Source organism: Tiliqua scincoides, chromosome 2 (genome assembly GCF_035046505.1).
Source record: "Tiliqua scincoides isolate rTilSci1 chromosome 2, rTilSci1.hap2, whole genome shotgun sequence".
In the NCBI taxonomy this organism is placed as follows: Eukaryota; Metazoa; Chordata; class Lepidosauria; order Squamata; family Scincidae; genus Tiliqua; species Tiliqua scincoides.
In genome coordinates this window covers 266189410-266211227 of record NC_089822.1, presented here as the reverse complement: position 1 = coordinate 266211227, position 21818 = coordinate 266189410, and the positions used below count along the sequence as shown (strand labels likewise).

Sequence of the window (21818 nt, the reverse complement as noted above, 5' to 3'; positions counted from 1 at the left end):
AGGAACGCTAGAATTGCTGCGTGACACCGTGTATCGACCAGTGCTAAACAGAACACTTGTTCTAAGTTTTGTATAGGGATCCTAGTAGGGAGAGACTTTGCTTGTGGGGATTTTAACGCAGCTTCGCGAATAAACAAAACTTCAACAAACTGGATTAAAAAGATCCTTCTGATGTTTTTGAACAGATACTTCTATGTTTTTTTTTCCTGCTTCTGTCACACCTCTCCCCTCCCCCGTGAATCCCACATGCAGCCTCACAGGGGGGCGGCGGCATTTGCCACAGGTGGCTTCAGTGGAAAGCCGTGTGAATTCTTTGATGTGAGCAAAGGTTTGCACTCCAGCTGAAGCTCTTTCCACACTCCAGGCAGTCATATGCTTCCTCCCCATGTGCATTCTGGAATGGATAAGATATGGAAGGTTTCCACTTGCAATGAAAGTTCCCACTCTAAGCATTTACAAGATTTCTCCTCTGCTGAAGTCTTGATTCACTAATGAATGTCTTCACCTGTACAGGACACTCAGTTGTTCTTTCTGTACTTCTTTCCCTTGTTCAGCTGGCATGACATGGATGCCCTGTCTCTGTGACCCACCGGGTTCCTCAGCGTTCCCCTTTGTGTGGACTCTTTGAAGTAATGTAAGTAGCGATGTCTGACTTTCAAAATACACATGGTTTCTATGCTGCGTGGATTCTGCAATGTGCAACAAGGTTTAATTTATATCGGCTGGCTTCCTTACAGAAATAAGGCACAGATTCCTTTTCTTTCCTATATGGCTATCTTCTTGGACTGGAATTTCATTGGGGCCCTGCTTTGTTTCCACACTGACCCCTCTTGATCCCCCAAAGTCTCTTCCCCTTCCAGCTGGATTGTCTCTGGCGCCACTGCTTTCGGCTTCTCGGGAACCCCCCTCTCCTGTTCATCACCTCCTGGAAGAAGAAAAAAAAAGAGAGAATACTGACTAGGATTCAGCTGAGAAATCATCAGCAGGAAGAATATTTATACCCTGCTTCCTTGTCCCAAAGGGTCTCCTAAAGGAAATGTCAGCAAGCCACCACTAGAAGAGGCACAGTTCTGGGATGAAGAAGGAAATGGGGCTTATCTCAGTGTTCAAACAGACATTGCCAATGTGAAGAATGAAAGGATATGTGGCCCCTTCCAATATGGTCTATCACCTGGTCATGGGATGGACACAGCTACAGCAGTGCTGCTAGACCACGATTGCCTGATAATTGGCAATGGGGAGTCTCCTTTTTAATTGTGAGCCCCTTTTAGAGCTTTTACTTCTGGGGACTAACACTGCATATACCGAGTTTAAAAGCAGGTTAACATAACCTGGCCAGCCTACAAATTGTTTCCTTTCTCTTTTTGATCTTTACACCAATTGCCTGCAGAGGAAAATGAGTTCAGCCCAGGAGATGTCATGGATGGACTCCTAGAGGAATCCGCTTCATCACTGGTCTGCTGAGCGTAACGGGTGCCATTTTTAGAGCAAAGACCAGAAGCACGAAAATCTTAACATCAGGAAAAAAAACTGTGGAGGAATGAGCAAAGGAGGACAAGGTAAGCTGTTAGGGAGGATGCTGGGGAGATTAAGTGACTGTGGGTGCAATCCTAACCCACTTGCCAGCACCGACATAAGGGCAATGCAGCTCCTAGGTAAGGAAACAAGCGTTCCTTTACTTTGAGGAGGCCTCCCTGAGTGCCCCCCAACTGCAGGATGCAGCACATGTCCCATTGGCATAGCTCAGTGCTGGAAAACTGGATAGAATCTGGGCCTAAGCCTTTGTTAAGATTAACAGCCAATTCCCGACTAAATGGGCAGACAAAGAGGCTCTGCCTGACCCAAGCTCCACACTGTGCAAGTTTAATGCAACTGGAGGCCCCGCACACGTCCAGTTCTGGTCACCACATCTCAAAAAGGACATAGTGGAAATGGAAAAGGTGCAGAAGAGAGCAACCAAAATGATTACTGGGTTGGGGCACCTTCCTTATGAGGAAAGCCTACAGTGTTTGGGCCTCTTCAGTCTAGAAAAGAGACGCCTGAGTGGGGACATGACTGAGACATACAAAATTATGCATGGGAAAGATAGAGTGGATAGAGATGCTCTTTACACTCTCACATAACACCAGAACCAGGGGACATTCACTAAAATTGAGTGTTTTAGGAGGTTTGGACAGAAATTGAGGTTAGGACAGAAAATATTTCTTTACTCAGCGTGTGGTCAGTCTGTGGAACTCCTTGCCACAGGGTGTGGTGATGGCATCTGGCCTAGATGCCTTTAAAAGGGGACTGGACAAATTTCTGGAGGAAAAATCCATTATGGGTTACAAGCCATGATGTGTATGTGCAGCCTCCTGATTTTAGAAATGGTCTATGACAGATGCAAGGGAGGGCACCAGAATGAGGTCTCTTGTTATCTGATGTGCTCCCTGGGGCATTTGGTGAGCCTCTGTGAGATACAGGAAGCTGGACTAGATGGGCCTATGGCCTGATCCAGTGGGGCTGTTCTTATGTTCTTAACTACAATTCCCAGGAAGCCTTGCAGGTCTCTTGTTATCTGGTGTGCTCCCTGGGACATTTGGTGGGCCGCTGTGAGATACAGGAAGCTGGACTAGATGGGCCTATGGCCTGATCCAGTGGGGCTGTTCTTATGTTCTTAACTACAATTCCCAGGAAGCCTTGCAGGTCTCTTGTTATCTGGTGTGCTCCCTGGGGCATTTGGTGGGCCGCTGTGAGATACAGGAAGCTGGACTAGATGGGCCTATGGCCTGATCCAGTGGGGCTGTTCTGATGTTCTTACGCACACAAATGGTCAGTGGGAATTCCGTCCCAATTCATTCAACACCTAGGAGTGCTTCCTTCGCCTCTGAAGCCCCATGAGGTCTGAGAGCATGTTAGGGCACATGTGCTGCGAGGTCAGTGGCTGGGGAGGCACTGGATAGTATCAGAGCCATACGATCCCAACAGAGGTAGCTTAAACTCCCCATTCAATTGGCAGGTTGCACAATGAATATTGGTTAGGCGACCATATTTTTCATATCTTTACAACACACACGCAGCCTACAGGTAAGTTACGTATTTGATTCACGCTTTATTTTCCCAATACACTTCCACTTCCACTAGTCATAAGAAGATATGTACCTTGCGTGGTCTTACCTTTACTTGTAAATGAAGTCTGTCCGCCCGTCCTTCTGGACAAAGATGTCTGTGACTTTGTTGTAGAAGTCGTCTTTCTTTTCTTTTAGTCTTAAGAGTCTCTCTGACTCAATAGAGATGATTGCCAGGGAGGAAAGCTGTCCTTGCTCAGTCCGATTCTGCCTGTATGTTTTGAGTCGCTTCAAAGCGGAGACCGACCTTTCAACGGACGCAGTTGTAGCGGGTATGGTGAGCACCAGCTGGAGCAACTTCGTGGCCTCAGGAACTGTCTGCATGAGATCATTCTGGGCCAAAAAGCTGAGGAGCTGCCTGGGTGATTTGCATTCATTCCTCACCATGGCCGAGTTGTACAATCCAATAAGATCAGACTTTAGTCTCACAAAGTCAAAGTGCCTTGCGTATTTCGACAGACTCTGCAGTCTGGTGTCGTCAAAATGTTGGGACAGTTCATAGAATTTCGTGCAATCGACCAAGCCAACGAAAGCCAGCTCACCAAATTGTTCAAACCTGGCTCTCAGCTGAACACTGATATTGTCCAGAATGTTATAAAATAGTATTCTCCTCTCCTCTTTGATTGGCTGTGCGCTTTGGGCATCGTCTGTCAGGCCAAAAGCGAGGCATCTCTGCTCAAATCGATCATAGAAACTGTCAAATTCTTGCCTCTGGCGTTCCACAACTTCAATTGTGTTGTGGATTTTTACACAGCAGAAGCCAATGTCCATTGGAGTCCTTTGCAGCACACAAAACAGCGCATCGGTTTCAATGAAGACCTCCTCATAGACCATGATGAAGAAGCAGGTTGACGCTTTCGACAGCCAGAGATCATACCCGGCGGCCATTATCTGGGTCTCACTGTCCCAACCATCGAGATTCTCACTCATAATCCGGAACACAGCATGAAGATCTGGTTGGTGGACACTGACTATTTGCACTAGCCTTGAATTTGAGCTCCACCTCGTGGGCATTGCTCCTGGAAAACGTAGTCTCACAACACTGTCCAGCAGGTGGGCGCGCTTGGCCGACTTACTGAAAAACAGTGCAAGCCCCTCGAGTGTTCGAAAAAACGTTTTGCACTCAGGCATACATTTTGCTGAATTGGCGAGCACCAGGCTCAAGTTGTGCGCATAACAGTGGGTCAACATGGCCTCGGGCACCTTTGCTTTAATCCGGGCCTGCACCTCATCCAGATCTGATGCCATCACAGAGGCTCCGTCGTAGGTCTGAGCTACCAGCTTTTCAACGCACTTGTATTTCCTCAACACTCCCAAAACATAATCAGCAACAACTGGTCCGCGCCTGTCCTCGCTCACGTCGTCAAACCCCAAGAACGCTTCCCTCACCTCGCAAGTCACCTCCCCTTTAGCCACATAATGCAAAACTACAGAGACCTGGGTTTTGTCGGTGATGTCTGTGGTCTCGTCCACTTCAACCGCAACAAACCGGGTGGCATTAATCTCCTCTTGGATGTCATTTCTAATTACTTCACTGACTGCTTCAATTAAGTCATTCTGTACTTGGCTGGATAAGCCGGAAAAAACACTGGACGTCGCCAAATGTCTCGCTAACTTGTCATCTTTCTCCGCAAAAGCGTGCAGCAGCTCCACGTAGTTGCCCCGATTAGAAGACCTGGTGCTCTCGTTGATCCCATGAAATGCTAGTTCCTGCCTGGCCAGGAAGCAGGTCGCGTTGATGAGGTCTTTCAAAATCTCGCGGTTTTCCTTGACCTTCGCGTTGTGGAAGCGGATACTTAACCTCCGCTGCTCATCCAGAGCCAGATCGGTCCTTGAAGTCCTAAAAGTTTTCAAAGCAATTTGGCTTTGAATGTGAGCTGTTGATCTTTCGTGTTTGCTGAGACTCCTTGGTAGATTTTTCAAGTCACAGAACCCCTCGTTGGTCCAAACCGTGGTGGTGGTGGAGAACAGAAGGCAGGGAAAGCAGTAGAGGCGATTCGTCGCGGCGCAACCGCACAGCCAGTCTTTCCTGTGGTACCACTCCGTTTGAAACGACCGTGTTATTGTCCGTCCGGTTTTCTGACGCAGGCCCTTCAGCTCAGGCACTGGCCTTCCGTTGTTTATCACCCCTTGTTTTGATCGGAAGTCCAATTTTGAGAAATTTTTTAGGTTTTCAATTTTTACGGCCTGACGCCACAGGCATTTTTTATCCCGTTGTTTTGCTTTCCGTAGTGGTTCCCTCTGTCCTCCTTCTGTGTCAAAGGAGAGAGAGAGGGAGGGAGAAGCAGCAAGTTAGAGAGGTTCCTCCACCCCTTCCAGTCTCCAGATTTCAGAGACAGCAGACCTGGAGCTGGGTTTGTATTTTAAAAAAATTAAAATAGCCCCTTGGTATCTGTGGGAGATTTGTTCTGGTCCTATCCCACGGCTTCCTCCTGAGGAAGTTGCTTCAACTATTCACTAATGATGCGATGCCGTATCTCCAAAACTAGATACAATAGGGCAAAACTGATGCCATTTTTGGAATTAGCGCCCCTAATTCATATAAAACAACCATAAATTTTGAAAAACAGTTTTTCTGACCCTCAAATCCACAGGCTTGTGTTATTTATACACAGGCATCGACACGCACGGCTTCATAGTGAAGATGGGTTTCAAAGAACTAAGGGAGGGAATAAAAATTGCATTTTGGCAGGAGATGTTGGGGGCAGCAGGAGATGTTTAACTAAAAACAGCATGCAAAGTGAGGTATATGCCTCAAAGTGTTTGTTTCTGGTGAGTAAGACAGGATTAAAGCCTAGGTCTTACTGAATGCAATGGTAAGGTAAATAACACCATTTTCAAACACCTCTACACATGCCCCGTCCTCTCCTCCTCTTCCGGGTCAACGATGGCACCAGGGAACGGCCAACTGGACAATGGGGACAGACAGACGCTGGAATTAGTGAAACGGGACTTTCTTGGGCCCAAGAAGCCAGCAGCACTCAAGGGTGTGATCAGCAAGTGGTAGACGGCCTGACTGGAGGGAGGGGAGCTGCGTTCTTCCACAAGCAGATCAGGAGAGCTCTTCTTCCTCCTCCAGCGGCCACTTCCACAAGGAAAGATTTCCCCATGCTGTGTCACTCATACCCTCATTCTGCTTCTGTGAGTGTAATGCTTTGCTTTCCACCCGGGTGTCTTTCTTTCTCATTCTGCTGGCTGCTTCAGGGCTGCCCGCTTCTGCTGCGGCTAATGCATCCATAACCACCGGGGACAGACAGCACTGCTGTGGAGTTTCAGAGCAGCACCAGCAGCAAAGCCGGCCTCTCTCACACTCCCAACTGCTTGTCTTCCAACCAGTTGGGTCACTGCGATTCCTGCTGCCCACACTCGTGCACACTACAGACCCAGAAGTTAGCAGTGCGCATGCACGGCTTCCATAGACTTTATGCTATCAGGGTTTGATCTCGAGCGCTCTGCTTCGCTTCTGCACTACTTCCACTCAGAGCATTTAAAAACGCCAGCAATCCAACACCTGCAGGAATTTTAACCAGAGATGCCTTTTTGAGTACGAGGAAGTAACAGAGTCGATACCTCTTGTCTTCACTGAACTCTCCCTCCCCCCGCCAAACACTCGGACTGTGCATGAGAACAAGAGTTTTGGCTGGGGCAGCAGTAATTTTTCCAGCATCCAGTAGACGGCACAAACACCCAAGCCTTCCAATACAGGGTGGCCAACCAAGTTTGTTTTAAACCTTTCAGGAAGCCAACTTTTGATTCAGCATTTGTGGCATTTTAATTCAACTCTATCAGGGGTGCCCAAACCCCGGCCCACTTGCGGCCCTCGAGGACTCCCAGTGCGGCCTGCTGGGAGCCCCCAGTCTCTAATGAGACTCTGGCCCTCCAGAGACTTGCTGGAGCCCGTGCTGGACCAATGCAACTGCTCTCAGCGTGAAGGCCAATTGTTTGACCTCTCGTGTGAGCTGTGGGACAAGGGCTCCCTCCACTGCTTGCTGTTTCATGTCTGTGATGCAGCAGTGGCAGCAAAGGAAAGGTCGACCTTGCTTTGTGCAGGGACTTTTATAGGCCATGAGCTATTGCAAGACCTTCATGCATTCCTATAAATTCCATCTCTAATGTATTCATTTATGTAAATTTATTCAAATTTGAAATGTAAATTAACTCTTTTTTTCCTGGTCCCTGACACAGTGTTAGAGAGATGATGTGGCCCTCCTGCCAAAAAGTTTGGACACCCCAGAACTATATCAATGAACATACATTGCAAGGGCACAACTGTTGGCACCCTTACATGGCTTGTGCCCAGGGTGGACCACCCCATGGGCTCCTACCTGCCCACCAGCTACCTGCCTTTCCTCTTTCCTTGCTGGCCATGCAAGGCACCTGTCAAACTCCAGTAAAAATATACACAGAAATACCTGTTTGGCTGCTTGCAGCGGCTCTGGCGCCATCCTCTGGAAGCTCGCAGCCACTGGCCGCCGAACCAGGCTCCTCCTCATTGGGTCTCTCCGAGCAACAGGAAGGAGGGAATATATCTGGGATAACAGAAGTGATAAATCAGGAAAAGAGATTGACATTGTGGGGCTTGGGACCAAGTCAGTCTTTACAGCCCATGCAGGGAGTTCTGAGGAGAGAGAGATGAGGGGAGGTATCCAAGTAGGTACAAACTTGCATCCTGATGGGTTTGCCTGTCCTAGGCAAGATATTAAAACATACAGAAAATCCATGAGTGCTCAGTGGAAACCCAAAAATTCCTATGCCACAAAGAAGGTACCTCTACACATAAGCTAGATAAGAACATAAGAACAGCCCCACTGGATCAGGCCATAGGCCCAACTAGTCCAGCTTCCTGTATCTCACAGCGGCCCACCAAATGCCCCAGGGAGCACACCAGATAACAAGAGACCTCATCCTGGTGCCCGCCCTTGCATCTGGCCATGAGTTCTTCCTCATTGGGTCTCCCTAAGCAACCAGAAAAAGGGAATGTATCTGGGATGGGTCTGTCAGTTGTGTTCAAACACAATACACAGAATCCATCTGCCCTCCTTGGAAACCCCACAATTCCCAGCCCACAAAGGGGACACCTCCAGACATAAGCAGGTTACCTTCTGATTCTTCTTCTACCTTGAGAACCTGGATAAACGGACCCTCCCCTTCTTCCAGCTGGGAAACGAAGGCAGGTTTGGGAAATTCCTCTGGGAAGGAAACAAAGAGATGAGTATAAAATATTATGAGTATGAAATATTGAGAAAGCCAATTCTCGGCTGTCCTGCACCCTCAAAAGCGCAGGGGGCAGGGAGGCGACTCCCATACCCCTACCGGAGTTTGTCTCTCTGTGGGGCTTTTCTGGCACACGCTCTGTCCCTGCGCCCTTTGATACCTTCCTCTGAATTTGACCAGGGTGACAAGCAGAGGTGGACAGAGAAAGAGCTGCCTGATCCAAGATCTACCCTGAAGTCAAAAGCAACGGGAGGCCCAGCGTAGAAACTTCCAGTGGGAATTCCTCACCACTTTATTCAACAACGAGGAGAGGGTTTCCTTCCTCCAAAACCCAATGAGGCCTGATATCGGATTGGGACACATGCAGGCTGGGGGGTTGCGCTACCCACTGCGATGCCTCCCTCCAATGTACAGTTTCTCCTGAGTTTTTCTCCCTGGGTCTCCCAGAACAACAGGAAAGAGGGAATATACCTGTGTTGGATCTGGGTGTAATAAAACAAAATTCACAAAATCCATCAGCCCTCCTTGGACACCCCAACAATTCCCAGGTCCCAAAGGGGGCCCCTCCATACATAAGCAACTTACCTGCCGATTCTTCTTCTTCTACCTTGAGAACCTGGACAAACGGACCCTCTCCTTCTTCCAGCTGGGAAACGAATGCAGGTTTGGGAAATTCCTCTGAGAAGGAAGCAAAGGGATAAGTTGCTTACTTTGTTGGCAACCTTCAGTCTCAAAAGACTCTGGTATCGCGCTCTGAATGGTGGTTCTGTAACAGCGTCTAGTGTGGCTGAAAAGGCCAATTCGGGAGTGACAATCCCTTCCACACTGGGAACAAGTGCAGTCTGTCCCTGGTCTGTCTCCCTGGATATGGGCCTTAACACCTTACTGGCTGGGGACTGCCCAGCTTAAGGCGGGCGGTAGCTGCCCAATGAGATGCAATGATCTCTCCCACCGACGAAAGCAGCCCCTGGCGTCATGCTCTACGCCAATTGAGCAAAGACTTATAACCGGTAACTGCTGCTTCTGAGTTGCTTATGAGTACGTTATGAGTATGCTTATGTTATGAGTATTAACACAGGCCTACAAAATTGAGGCTCAGAAAAGTTTTTCCCAAAATTTATGGTGGTCTGATATGAATTTGAGGTGCTGATTCCAAAAATGGCATCAGTTTTGCCTATCAAATCTAGTTTTGGAGATACGGCATAGTTTCATTAGTGAATGGTTCAAGCAACTTCCTCATGAGGAAGCCATGCCATTTTTGGAATTAGCACCCCAAATATACCCAGGAATTGGTGCAACGTTTAAGGAAGCAAAATGTGTGTTGGCCTGTGTTACTGAGGTATTCCAAAGCAACCTGATTCCAATCTGCCCTGCACCCCCAACCGTGCAGGAGGCAGGGCGAGGAGGGGACGCAAGTTCTCAGAACTCTCATACCTATGAACATGCAACAGAAACAGCTGCACTGATCCTGGAAGGCAGAATGCCAGCCATTCCCTTCCTCCCCCTCCAATTCTTTCTCTATAAAGAAACTGGGAAGTCAAGCAAGTAGAGAACAAAGTTGGTCTCCGAGCAAAGATGAGAGCAAGTTGGTCACCAAGCAAAGATGGGAGAACTGGAATGTCTGGCGACCAGGGAAAACATTGACATAGTGGGCATAACGGAAACCTGGTGGAGTGTGGGGAATCAGTGGAATACCGCAATCCCGGGGTATAAACTCTGCAGGAGGGACAGGGAGGGGCGTGTTGGAGGTGGGGTGGCCCTTTATGTTAAGGAAGGGATAGAATCCAGCAAAGTAGAGATTGAAGGTGGGTCCAACTCCACTGTAGAATCAGTGTGGGTTAAATTACCAGGCCTGTGGACTGATGTAATACTGGGGGCGTACTATCGTCCTCCAGACCAGAAACCAGACGGGGACCTTGAAATGAGGAAACAGATCAGGGAGGTGACAAGGAGGGACAGGGTTACTTCAATTATGGGGGACTTCAATGGGGGACTTCAATTATCCTCATATAGACTGGGTCAATTGTGTTCCGGTCACGAAAAGGAGACCGGAATCCTTGACATGCTAAATGACTGTGCCTTGGAGCAGCTAGTCATGGAGCCCACCAGAGGACAGGTGACTCTGGATTTAATATTGTATGGTACTCAGGACCTGGTTAGAGATGTCAATGTTACTGAGCCATTGGGGAACAGCGATCATGCTGCGACCCGTTTTGACATGCACGTTGGGGGAAGAATACCGGGCAAATCTCTCACAAAAACCCTTGACTTCCGATGAGCGGACTTCCCTCAAATGAAGAGGCTGGTTAGAAGGAGGTTGAAAGGGAAGGTAAAAAGAGTCCAACCTCTACAGAGTGCATGGAGGTTGCTCAAATCAACAGTAATAGAGGCCCAGCGGAAGTGTATACCGCAAAGGAAGAAGGGCTTGACTAAGTCCAGGAGGTGCCCGCGTGGCTAACCAGCCAAGTTAGAGAGGCCGTAAAGGGCAAGGAAACTTCCTTCCGTAAATGGAAGTCTTGCCCTAATGAAGAGAATAAAAAGGAACGTATACTGTGGCAAAAGAAATGTAAGAAGGTGATACGGGAGGCCAGGCGAGACTATGAGGAACGCATGGCCAGCAACATTAAGGGGAATAATAAAAGCTTCTTCAAATACGTTAGAAGCAGGAAACCTGCTAGAGAAGCGGTTGGCCCTCTGGATGGTGAGGGAGGGAAAGGGGAGATAAAAGGAGACTTAGAGATGGCAGAGAAATTAAATGAGTTCTTTGCATCTGTCTTCATGGCAGAAGACCTCGGGCAAATACTGCTGCCCGAATGGCCCCTCCTGACCAAGGAATTAAGTCAGATAGAGGTTGGAAGAGAAGATGTTTCAGACCTCATTGATAAATTAAAGATCAGTAAGTCACCAGGCCCTGATGGCATCCACCCAAGAGTTATTAAAAAATTAAAGAATGAAGTTGCTGATCTCTTGACTAAAATATGCAACTTGTCCCTCAAAACGGCCACAGTGCCAGAAGATTGGAGGACAGCAAATGTCAAACCAAGCTTTAAAAAGTTAAAGAGGGGGGACTCAGGAAACTATAGGCCAGTCAGCCTAACATCTATACCGGGTAAGATGGTGGAATGCCTCATCAAAGATAGAATCTTAAAACACATGGACGAACAAGCCTTGCTGAGGGAGTATCAGCATGGCTTCTGTAAGGGTAAGTCTTGCCTCACAAACCTTTTAGAATTATTTGAAAAGGTCAACAGGTATGTGGATGCGGGGGAACCCGTAGACATATATCTGGACTTTCAGAAGGCGTTCAACACAGTCCCTCACCAAAGGCTACTGAAAAAACTCCACAGTCAGGGAATTAGATTGCAGGTCCTCTCCTGGATTGAGACCTGGTTGAAGACCAGGAAACAGAGAATGGGTGTCAATGGGCAATTTTCACAATGGAGAGAGGTGAAAAGCGGTGTGCCCCAAGGATCTGTCCTGGGACCGGTGCTCTTCAACCTCTTCATAAATGACCTGGAGACAGTGGTGAGCAGTGAGGTGGCTAAGTTTGCAGACGACACCAAACTTTTCTGAGTGGTGAAGTCCAGAAGTGATTGTGAGGAGCTCCAGAAGGATCTCTCCAGACTGGCAGAATGGGCTGCAAAATGGAAGATGCGTTTCAATGTAAGTAAGTGTAAAGTAATGCACATTGGGGCAAAAAATTAAAACTTCACATAAAGGCTGATGGGTTCTGAGCTGTCTGTGACAGATCAGGAGAGAGATCTTGGGGTGGTGGTGGACTCCCAAGTGTTGACCCAATGAAAGTGTTGACCCAATGTGCGGTGGCAGTAAAGAAGGCCAATTGCATGCTTGGGATCATTAGAAAAGGTATTGAGAACAAAATAGCTAATATTATAATGCCGTTGTACAAATCTATGGTAAGGCCACACCTGGAGTATTGTGTCCAGTTCTGGTCACCACATCTTAAAAAGTACAAGTGGAAATGGAAAACGTGCAAAAGAGAGAGACTAAGATGATTACAGGGCTGGGGCACCTTCCTTATGAGGAAAGGCTACAGCGTTTGGGCCTCTTCAGCCTAGAAAAGAGACGTCTGAGGGGGAACATGATTGAGACATACAAAATTATGCATGGGAAGGATAAAGTGAATAGAGAGATGCTCTTTACACTCTCACATACCACCAGAACCAGGGGACATCCACTAAATTTGAGTGTTGGGAGGGTTAGAACAGACAAAAGAAAATATTTCTTTACTCAGCGTATGGTCAGTCTCTGGAACTCCTTGCCACAGGATGTGGTGATGGCGTCTGGCCTGGACGCCTTTAAAAGGGGATTGGACAAGTTTCTGGAGGAAAAATCCATTACGGTTTACAAGCCATGATGTGTATGTGCAACCTCCTGATTCTAGAAATGGGCCATGTCAGAATGCCAATGCAAGGGAGGGCACCAGGATGAGGTCTCTTGTTATCTGGTGTGCTCCCTGGGGCATTTGGTGGGCCGCTGTGAGATACAGGAAGCTGGACTAGATGGGCCTATGGCCTGATCCAGTGGGGCTGTTCTTATGTTCTTAACAGATATGGGGTTCTCCTGCCTTTTCACAACCTGAGCAGGGCCCTAACTGGAGCACTACCATTCTAACCTTCTGGGAAGCCCAGGCAAACAAGGATCCGCTGAAGCTCAGTGGGAGAGCACCCGACTGGCATGCAAGAAATCCCAGGATCAGTCCCCTGCACCAACTCCAGGTAGGGCTGAGAAAGTTCCCTGCCTGAGACTTTGGAGAGCCCCAACTAGTCGGTAGTAGCAGTGCTGGGCCTGACTCAGGAGAAGGCTGTTTCCCTCTGTCCCACAAAGCCCAAGTCCTAGGGTGGTTCAGAGCAGGCAGCTGCACCTCCACAGCCTCCTATGGGCCAGCTGGAGACCAGGAGGCAGTAAAAAGGAAGGCACCTGTCTGAATTTCAGCCACACCGTCTGTCCCAGCACACCGTCATACTTTCCTTTGAATTTTACCAGAGTGACAAACAGTGACGGGCAGGTAATGAGGTGCTGCCTGACCCAAGATCACACGGAACAAGTTAGATGCAAAGGGAGGCCCCACAGAGAAATCGTCAGCTATAAAGGGGATTATGCTACCCATTTTAATGCCTCCTTCCCAATGGACAGTTTCCCTCGAGTCCTTCGTCACTGGGTGTCCCTAAGCTCCGTAAGGAAAGAGGGAACATATCTGGGATGGGTCTATCTGTCCCGGGTGAAACAAAACACAAGACGCAGAACCCATCGGCCCTCTTTGAAAACCTCACAATTCCCAGGCCACAAAGGGGGCACCTCCAGACATAAGCCCCTGCTTGTGCATTGGCCCTGCTAACTGGGTAAGAGGCACTTTTTCAAGTGGGTGCTCCTCTTTTAGTTAGCAGGGGGAGAGGAACTGGGCCCTCCTCACCCCAGCAGTGTCTTTTCTAGTGGCTGCCTGCTGGTGCTTCTGCATCTTTTTAGATGGTGAGCCCTTTTGGGACAGGGAGCCGTTAGTTTGATTTTCACTGCTTTGTGAACTTTTCATTGAAAAGCAGTATTTAAATACTGTTGTTAATAATAAGCAAGATACCTGCAGATTCCTCTTCTTCCTTGAGAACCTGGACAAATGGCCCTTCCCCTTGTTCCATCTGGGAATCAAAGGCAGGCTTGGGAGATTCCTCTGAGAAGGAAACAGAGGGATCAGTTGATTATCCGTCTGCAGCACCAACGCCAGGCAGATCTGGGAAGATCCCTGCCTGAAACCCTGGAGGGCCCCAACCAGTCCATGGCAGCAGCAGCTAGATGGCCAAGGGTCTGAGTCAGAAGAAGGTGGCTTCCACACAGTCCAATCCTGTTTTGGGCTGGCCTGTTCTGGACTCCCTGCTGCCTTCTTGCCCATTCAGAAACCAGGATCATCCCCCATTCCTCCTTCCTCTCAAGACCACTGCAGAGACCAAGCCGCAATCCGGACATGTTTATTATGGGTAACTGGTTACCAAAAGCCCTGCCTTTATGGTTCGTTTCCCACCTGGTAGTGAAGGGGCGCTTCTTGCTTTCCTCTTCTCCATCATGTTGATGTAGAAGATCTAACAATCGTTTTTGTAATGCAAATCCCTGTCGAGATCCACCAATTCATTCAGATTTGTGGCCCCTATCTGAGCTTTGCCTCTCTGTGGGGCTTTTCTGGCACACGCTCTGTCCCTGCGCTCCTTGATACCTTCCTATGAATTTGACCAGGGTGACAAGCAGAGGTGGACAGAGAAAGGCGCTGCCTGACCCAAGATTCACACTGAAAAAGCAATGGGAGGCCCAATGTAGAAACTGCCAGGGGGAATTCCTCACCAATTCATTCAACAATGAGGAGAGGGTTTGCTTCCTCCAAAGCCCAATGAGGCCTGATATCAAATTGGGACACATGCAGGCTGGGGGTTGTGCTACCATTATGATACTTCCCTTCCAATGTATAGTTTGGGTATAACCCCTAATTATAATTGGATAAGAGGCACTTTTTCAAGTGGGTGCTCCTTTTTTTAGCAGGGGGAGAGTAACTGGCCCACCCAGCACTGTCCTAGTGGCTGTCTGCTGGTGTTCTTTTTGCATCTTTTTAGATTGTGAGCCCTTTTGGGACAGGAGGCCATTTAGTTATTTGATTTTTCTCTGTAAACCGCTTTGTGAACTTTTAGTTGAAAAGCAGTATATAAATACTGTTAATAATAATAATAATTAATAATAGTTTCCCCCCAGTTCTTCCTCACTGGGTCTCCCTGAAGCAGAGAATACATTTGGGATGGGCCTGTCTGTCCTACGTGAAATAAGACACAATTCCCAGAAACCACCATCCCTCTGCAGAAACCCCAAGAATTTCCAGGTCACAGAAAGAGGAGCCTCCAAACATAAGCAACTTACCTGCCGATAGCTCTTCTTCCTTGAGAACCTTGACAAATGGACCTTCCCCTTGTTCTAGCTGGGAAACGAAGGCAGTTTTGGGAAACTCCTCTGAAAAGGAAGCAAAGGAATGAGTTGCTTACAAGTGCAAAATATTAAGGTGTTCCTGGTTCCCAGGCTGGAAGACTGAAATCACCTTATTCCTGGCCCAGCTTTGCCCTCACGCATGAAAGGTTCCATGTCCCATGAAAGAACCGGATCAGACCTCCATCATGCCCCAGTACAGTAGGCCAATCAGTGCAAGTCATGGGTGACACCAAGCCAGGGCACTGAGTAACCACGCCAAGTTAATGTAGCCTTTAAAAATCCCACATTCTTCTGTAGAGGTGATCTGGACATAGGAGAGGCAAATCATGCAAAATTCCTCTAGCAGCAGCACCTGGTCCTGGACAAACCACCAATTAATGGGCCAAGCAGAGGAATGGATCGTGCAGAGGAAGGAGAATGACGAGGGGCAACAAGCACTATCAGTTGTCAGCCGCTCATATCAAGGGTCTGGCTTGTCCCCAAATGGGATTTTGTACTTTTCACAATTGAATGGTTTATTCAGGTATTGCTATCCTGCTGTTTCATCCCCACAGTGTCAAGCTTGGCTCTGCATCACCACGGCAGAGCAGGCATGCCCAGGAACACATCCCAGCCCCACAGATCCCATTTATGTGGCGCAATCACGAGAGTGAGGAAAAAAGACGATCAATTCAAGCCTTTGGTTCCTGCCCACCAGGGGAAAAGGGTGTCCTCACCCAGAGAAGCCATGTTCTCATAATTCTCCAGCATGACGCTCCAGTGTAGAGCCTTTTGGCCTGGAACCAGTAGATCCCACTCCTCCTCCGTGAAACTCAGAGCTCCTCCTCAAAAGACACCAGACACTGAAAGAATAAAGCAGTTTCTGCTCAGAAATAGTGTCCCACTCTTTTAACATCACACACACACACACACACTCACACTCTTTGGCCTTCATTGGAAAAAAGAAATTAAGGTGGGCATTTTTTGGTTGTTTATCTGGCAAATCAGACCAGCTGGTTGCCTGAGTTTTTTCTTCTGTCCTGGCAAGACAAATGCTGACCCTGCCTGCCATTTGGCATCCTGAAGGAAAACACTACATTGCTCTTCGAGTGATGACACTTACAGTATTCACCTGGGAGCCAGGAAGCCTGAGCTGCAATTGCAGAGCTGCCCAGGAAATGGCACTGTGTGAATATTCAGTCACATATGCAAAAGGGGACACAGAATGCAATTTCACCTTCTTTTCACCACATCTGGTGTTCTCACAGCTACCGTTCTGTAAACTTCCTGGAATCCCTGAATTCTATTTATGCTTGACGGAGGGGAGAGGGTGGTTGTGGCTGGATCCCAGGGGGCACCTCCGAGGGCCAGCAGCAGAGAGCAGCCATGCTGGCATCCCACAGCCCTGGCAATCCCCCTGAATAAGTGGGGGCCAGAAAGCTATGCTTAGTGTGGCCACTCTTGGAAAGACTTGCAAAGAAGACTTGACCTCGCAAAGAAACTTTGCTGCTAGTTAGAGAACAGCACAAAATTTCTTATGTTCCTTTGACATAACCTGAAACCTCCTGAAACTCCGTTTCACTGTTAACATTACCGTGGCTGTTTTCTAGAACATTGGACTGACACTGTAACTCACCTAATATTTGTCAGGTTCGCGCTTGGCCCCCATCAAATCCCACTGACCCAGTAGGGTTGCTTGTAAAGAACTTCACTGTAAATGTTGCAACAGTGAGGTATATATTAATGTATATTCTACGGGAGGTTTGCTGCTCAATGGGACATCCCAGATGGCCTTCAGGGAATGCTTCTCATGTATCTCAGACCTTTCTCAACCATCTGCTCAACAGAGCACTGCCGGTTCCCCCCACATTCTTTTGAGAGCGCCTGGGCTCCTCACACAGCGCCAGTGCAGCTTCTCAAAGGACTCATAAGAACATAAGAACAGCCCCACTGGATCAGGCCATAGGCCCATCTAGTCCAGCTTCCTGTATCTCACAGCGGCCCACCAAATGCCCCAGGGAGCACACCAGATAACAAGAGACCTGCAAGGCCTCCTGGGAATTAAGAACATAAGATCAGCCCCACTGGATCAGGCCATAGGCCTAACTAGTCCAGCTTCCTGTATCTCACAGTGGCCCACCAAATGCCCCAGGGAGCACACCAGATAACAAGAGACCTCATCTTGGTGCCCTCCCCTACATCTGGCATTCTGACTTAACCCATTCCTAAAATCAGGAGGTTGCGCATACACATCATGGCTTGTAACCCGTAATGGATTTTTCCTCCAGAAACTTGTCCAGTCCCCAAGAGACTCCAGAGGGGAGGCTCTGCCTCCCCTGCCTCCCCACCTCCCTGCTGCTCTAGGACCTCATGGTCTTCCTTGGTTGTCGCATTGCTCCTTTCTGAAGGACCCCGGAGGGGAGGCTCTGCCCCACCTGCCTCCCCACCCACCGCACATACCTCAGGGCAGTTGCAAGGCATACGTAAGGACAACCTGGGGCGGTACCTTAAGGACAGTATACGAATTAAACACACAGCAGGGTGAAAGAGCCCCCAGCCCTCAGCAGGGCCACTGGAACAGCTGCAGGGGACCAGTTCCACACCCACCCAGGGCCCTCCTTGCAGCCCCCCATGTACGCCCAGCCCCAGTCCTGCTTCCCAAGGCCCTGTCACCCCCCAGCACTGGAGTGAAGCTCTTCAGAGCAGCTGCCCAAAGCAGGTCCAAAGCTGGGCATGCAAAGGGGGCTGCAGCACCTCCCCTCCCCAGCTGGCTCTGGGGCCTGGGGGTCTCCCCCTCCCCCCAAAGCTCCAGCACCCCCAACCACCCAGAGACTCACCAGACAGGCACTGACACCACGCATGTGCGCAGAGGAAGGGGCGGGGAAGAAAGTGGCTGCCCCACTGCTCCTTCCCTTCCCCCCATTCGCCTCTCTAGGAATCCGGAGTCGCTCCTTTTAACCCTTGCATGCCTCCGCAGGGAGGAAAGACGTCCAGAGCCTCCAAGACTGTGCGGTGGGGGGGAGGCAGGTGAGGCAGGGCCTCCCTGTGCGGTGGGGGAGGCAGGTGAGGTGGAGCCTCTCTGTGCAGTGAGGGGACAGGCAGGTGAGGCAGAGCCTCCCTGTTCAGTCGGAAGAGGCAGGTGAGGCAGAGCCTCTCTGTGCTGTGGATGGAAGGCAGGTGAGGCAGGGCCTCCCTGTGCAGTGGGGGGGGAGGCAGGTGAGGCAGGGCCTCCCTGTGTGGTCGGTAGAGGCAGGTGAGGTGGAGCCTCCCTGTTCAGTCGGAAGAGGCAGGTGAGGCAGAGCCTCTCTGTGCTGTGGATGGAAGGCAGGTGAGGCAGGGCCTCCCTGTGCAGTGGGGGGGGGAGGCAGGTGAGGCAGGGCCTCCCTGTGTGGTCGGTAGAGGCAGGTGCGGTGGAGCCTCCCTGTTCAGTTGGAAGAGGCAGGTGAGGCAGAGCCTCCCTGTGCGGTGGGAGGGGAGGCAGGTGAGGCAGAGCTTCCCTGTGTGGGGATGGAAGGTAGGTGAGGCAGAGCCTCCCTGGGCAGTAAGGGGGGAGGCAGGTGATTTCTGAAGGGCCTCAGGGCTTGAGGCAATTAGTGATCAGATCTTTCCAGCACCATTTGACAGCCCACCAAAAATCAGGTTGCCCTCTAGTAGGTCCTGACTCCGTTTGGGAACCACTGCTCTAGGAGGATTTCCTGCTGCAGGCAGGCGGTTGGACTAGATGACCATGCAGGTCCCTTACAAGTCTATGCTTCTACGGGGGCACTGGAAAAACCATGCTGCAGGATAGCATCACCTCAGCTGGCTCCATTACGAGGGACTCTGGTCCATTAAGCAGCTGCTTGTCTCCCAGTCGCTGGGAATGGATGGACAGCATGTCTCAGGGCCAGCCCACCTGTCCATGCAAGAGCAGACTGGGACCCAGGGTCCGCCCAGCTGTGGGGGGGGGAGCCAGAGCTCAATGGTCTGTGCAAGCAGGGCCGCCACACTGGGCACCTTTTCTTTGGGACTCTGCCCAGAGTCTTCCTTCACTCTCCTTGGTTGGGCTGCACCCGGTCTCCCTTCCCTCTCCTCCTCTCCCTGTCCACCCCTGACCAAGTGCACCCCCCTCTCCCCCACTTCTGCATTCCACCTCTTCCTGCTGCTCTTACTCCTCCTGCTTCTCTGTCTCCCTCTTCCTTCCTCTGCTCCTCTGTCCCCTGCTCCATCTCCCCTTCCTCTCTCATTCCTCCTCTCGTCCAGCCCAGGAGCTCCTAGCAGTGCCCCAGCACTGATTCCAACTGACCACTGTCAGCCATGCTGCCTCCCACAGCTGAGGCAATATCCAGCTCAGAAGAGCCGGCCATGCCCAGCAACGACAATGTTGTCACAGCCTGCCCACCTCCACAGGCAGAAGCCGTTCAAATTGGTTGCCACCCCAGCTCTTGTGGCAATGAATTCCACAGGCTAAGTATCTGCTGGGTGAAGAAGCACCTTCTTTTGTCCATTCTAAGGATCTCGCCAGCACTTTTCATGGAATGACCTCTGGTGCTGTGAAAGAGGAGAAAATGGGTTACAAGGAAGATCGCACCAGTATTTGGTTTTCCTTCTGACCCCGAAATGGCCGGTTAGGGTGAGCCTCACACACCTTGATTCACCTTCTGGCATTCTTTCCTCTGCCACCTTGTCCCTGTTTCTTCCCCTTTCTGCCTATGCAGGCGCCTCTCTCCTCCCCTGGAAATCTCCTTGCAAAACCTGCTTCTCCCAAGACCCAGTTTCCCTGCTTCAGCCCAGCCCTCCTGCTGCCCTCCTTTCACAAAGCCCAGTCTCCAAGATGGACATTAGCAGCCAGCGAGGCAGGCGCTCTGCCCATTCCTGGTGGTGTCCTATAATGAGGACCATGAGAGCGGATGGGGCAAACACCTGTTTTGGAGATGAAGGAGGTGGAAGGGGTTGTATGTGATGGTGGGGCCACAAGGTCGCTGCCCATAACCAGTGAACTGAAGCATCTCCCTTGGCTGCAGGTTGTGGAGGGACTGAGGCGACATCGGAGTTAGGGTGCCCTTCACCTCTTCTGCCACCGTCCCCAGCCTCCATCAGTCCAAGAACAATTCACTTCTTCTTGGGACGTGTGTGAAACTGATTCTGTTCCACTCTCAACCACAAAGCACCTCATTCAGATACGTCCTGCACCCCTTATGCGCTGCCTTAAAACCCAGAACTGCAGGACTTCTGGTTCCACTCAAAGTCGAGCACTTCTGGGTTTCAAAGCAGCTCATGAGGAGCACGGTAAGAGCCTGGGGGGTTTCTCTAGCGCAGGAATGGCAGCCCTGATCCAGCATCAGAGATGTTACTTGTCTGAGAGCTTTTCTGGCATCAGATTTCAACTTTAATGTACTCTCAGTCGGTGTTCTTCAACCCTGGGGTCAGGAACCCAGTGGGGTCAAAAGCATCAGTTGTGGGATCTGGGCAACTTACCAGAATGAAAAAGGTTGAAGTTAGAACACCAGCAGGTAAAGGGGGAGGCACCTGACTTACCTCTTCAGCTACCAGGAGACGGTGTCCAGGCCTGCTCAGCCTCTTAGCCATTGTTCTAAAATAGTATCCACTCGTGCCAGGCTTCGGGGGAACTGTTTTGCTCTCCACAAGAACGTGGCTACAGGGAACAGTTAGTGCTGCGAGGGCATAATAGTTGTCCTCACGCTGAGAGCAGTTGTGTCGGGCCAGTGTGGGCTCCAATAAATCTCCAGGGGGCCAGAGGCTCATTGGAGACTGGGGGCTCCCTGAGGGCCACAGTGAGAGGCCTCGAGGGCCCCAAGTGGCCCCAAGGCCAGGGTTTGGGCACCCCTGCTCTAAGTTATTAGAAAACTATCTAGTTACAGATAGTACCCTGGGCACTTCCCTCCTACAAAGATGCTCCCCCTCAAGATACAAGCCTTGAAAGATGCAGATCCTCCATAGGGCAGCTGCAAGGCAGAAATACGGACAAACGGGGGCTGTATCTTAAAGACCGAGTATGGATTAGAAATGCAGCAAAGAGCCCCCGGTCCTCAGTATCAGGGCCACAGGAACTGCTTCAGGTCTCCAGTACTCTTCTCCAGGGTCCCTTGCTGTTTCCTGCTTCTCTCTCATGAATGACCAGGCCCTTTTGCTTTCACAAGGGCCCAGTCAACACCCCCCCCTCCAGCCAAGCACAAAAATAAACCCATTTAAAGAGCAGCTGCCCAAAAGCAGATCCAAAGTTGAGCATGCAGTGGGGGGGGGGGGGCTGTCAGAGTTTGTCTTCTCCCCTCCCCCTTCCTGGCTGGGCCCTGAGACTGGCCATCTCTGCCCCCCCCCCACCACCACCCCCGCCGCCCTCAATGGGTCAATTCACCAGAGGGGGCTGCGGACCTCAACACCAAGTCCAGGAGGCTGGGAGAGCTGTGCAGGGAATCCTGAAAGCAGCAGTCCAAAGGCAAGCCCATGGCTGGGGATCCTGTCCAGTAAGAAACAGTCCAATTCAATGCCCATCTACTCAGAAGTATGTCCCATTAGGTTCAATGGGCTTACTCCCAAGAA

General features: G+C 50.2%; 2 protein-coding genes across 3 annotated transcripts in view; both read right to left on the bottom strand.

Annotated features, from left to right (window-relative positions):
• LOC136640311 (zinc finger protein 665-like) overlaps positions 1-21818 on the bottom strand; it is a 274368-nt gene that overhangs the window by 224341 nt on the left and 28209 nt on the right. The window contains exon 3 of the mRNA XM_066615339.1: positions 6580-6584. Coding sequence (XP_066471436.1) covers positions 6580-6584 — 5 coding nt within the window. The remainder of the gene's footprint in view (positions 1-6579; positions 6585-21818) is intronic.
• Positions 151-18133, bottom strand: LOC136640339 (zinc finger MYM-type protein 1-like). 2 transcript variants are annotated; one of them, XM_066615388.1, is made up of 9 exons: positions 18116-18133; positions 16016-16141; positions 15234-15323; positions 13918-14007; positions 8907-8999; positions 8207-8296; positions 7520-7636; positions 3157-5359; positions 151-925 (listed from the first exon to the last, which is right to left on the bottom strand). In XM_066615388.1, exons 2-8 carry the CDS (start codon positions 16047-16049, stop codon positions 3159-3161), a joined length of 2715 nt encoding a protein of 904 aa, XP_066471485.1. In that variant the 5' UTR covers positions 16050-16141; positions 18116-18133; the 3' UTR covers positions 151-925; positions 3157-3158. The 2 variants fall into 2 exon arrangements, with proteins under 2 accessions (XP_066471485.1, XP_066471486.1); XM_066615389.1 differs by lacking the exon at positions 13918-14007.

Bases quoted from the DNA above. Each gene is read 5' to 3' on its own strand.
- LOC136640339 (XM_066615388.1), bottom strand. From the start codon at position 16,049: ATGCTGGAGAATTATGAGAACATGGCTTCTCTGG. The intron at 15,324-16,015 runs GTGAGGACACCC...CTTCCTTTTCAG, and splicing joins TGAGAACATGGCTTCTCTGG to AGGAGTTTCCCAAAACTGCC. The intron at 14,008-15,233 runs GTAAGTTGCTTA...TTTCCTTCTCAG, and splicing joins GGAAGAAGAGCTATCGGCAG to AGGAATCTCCCAAGCCTGCC.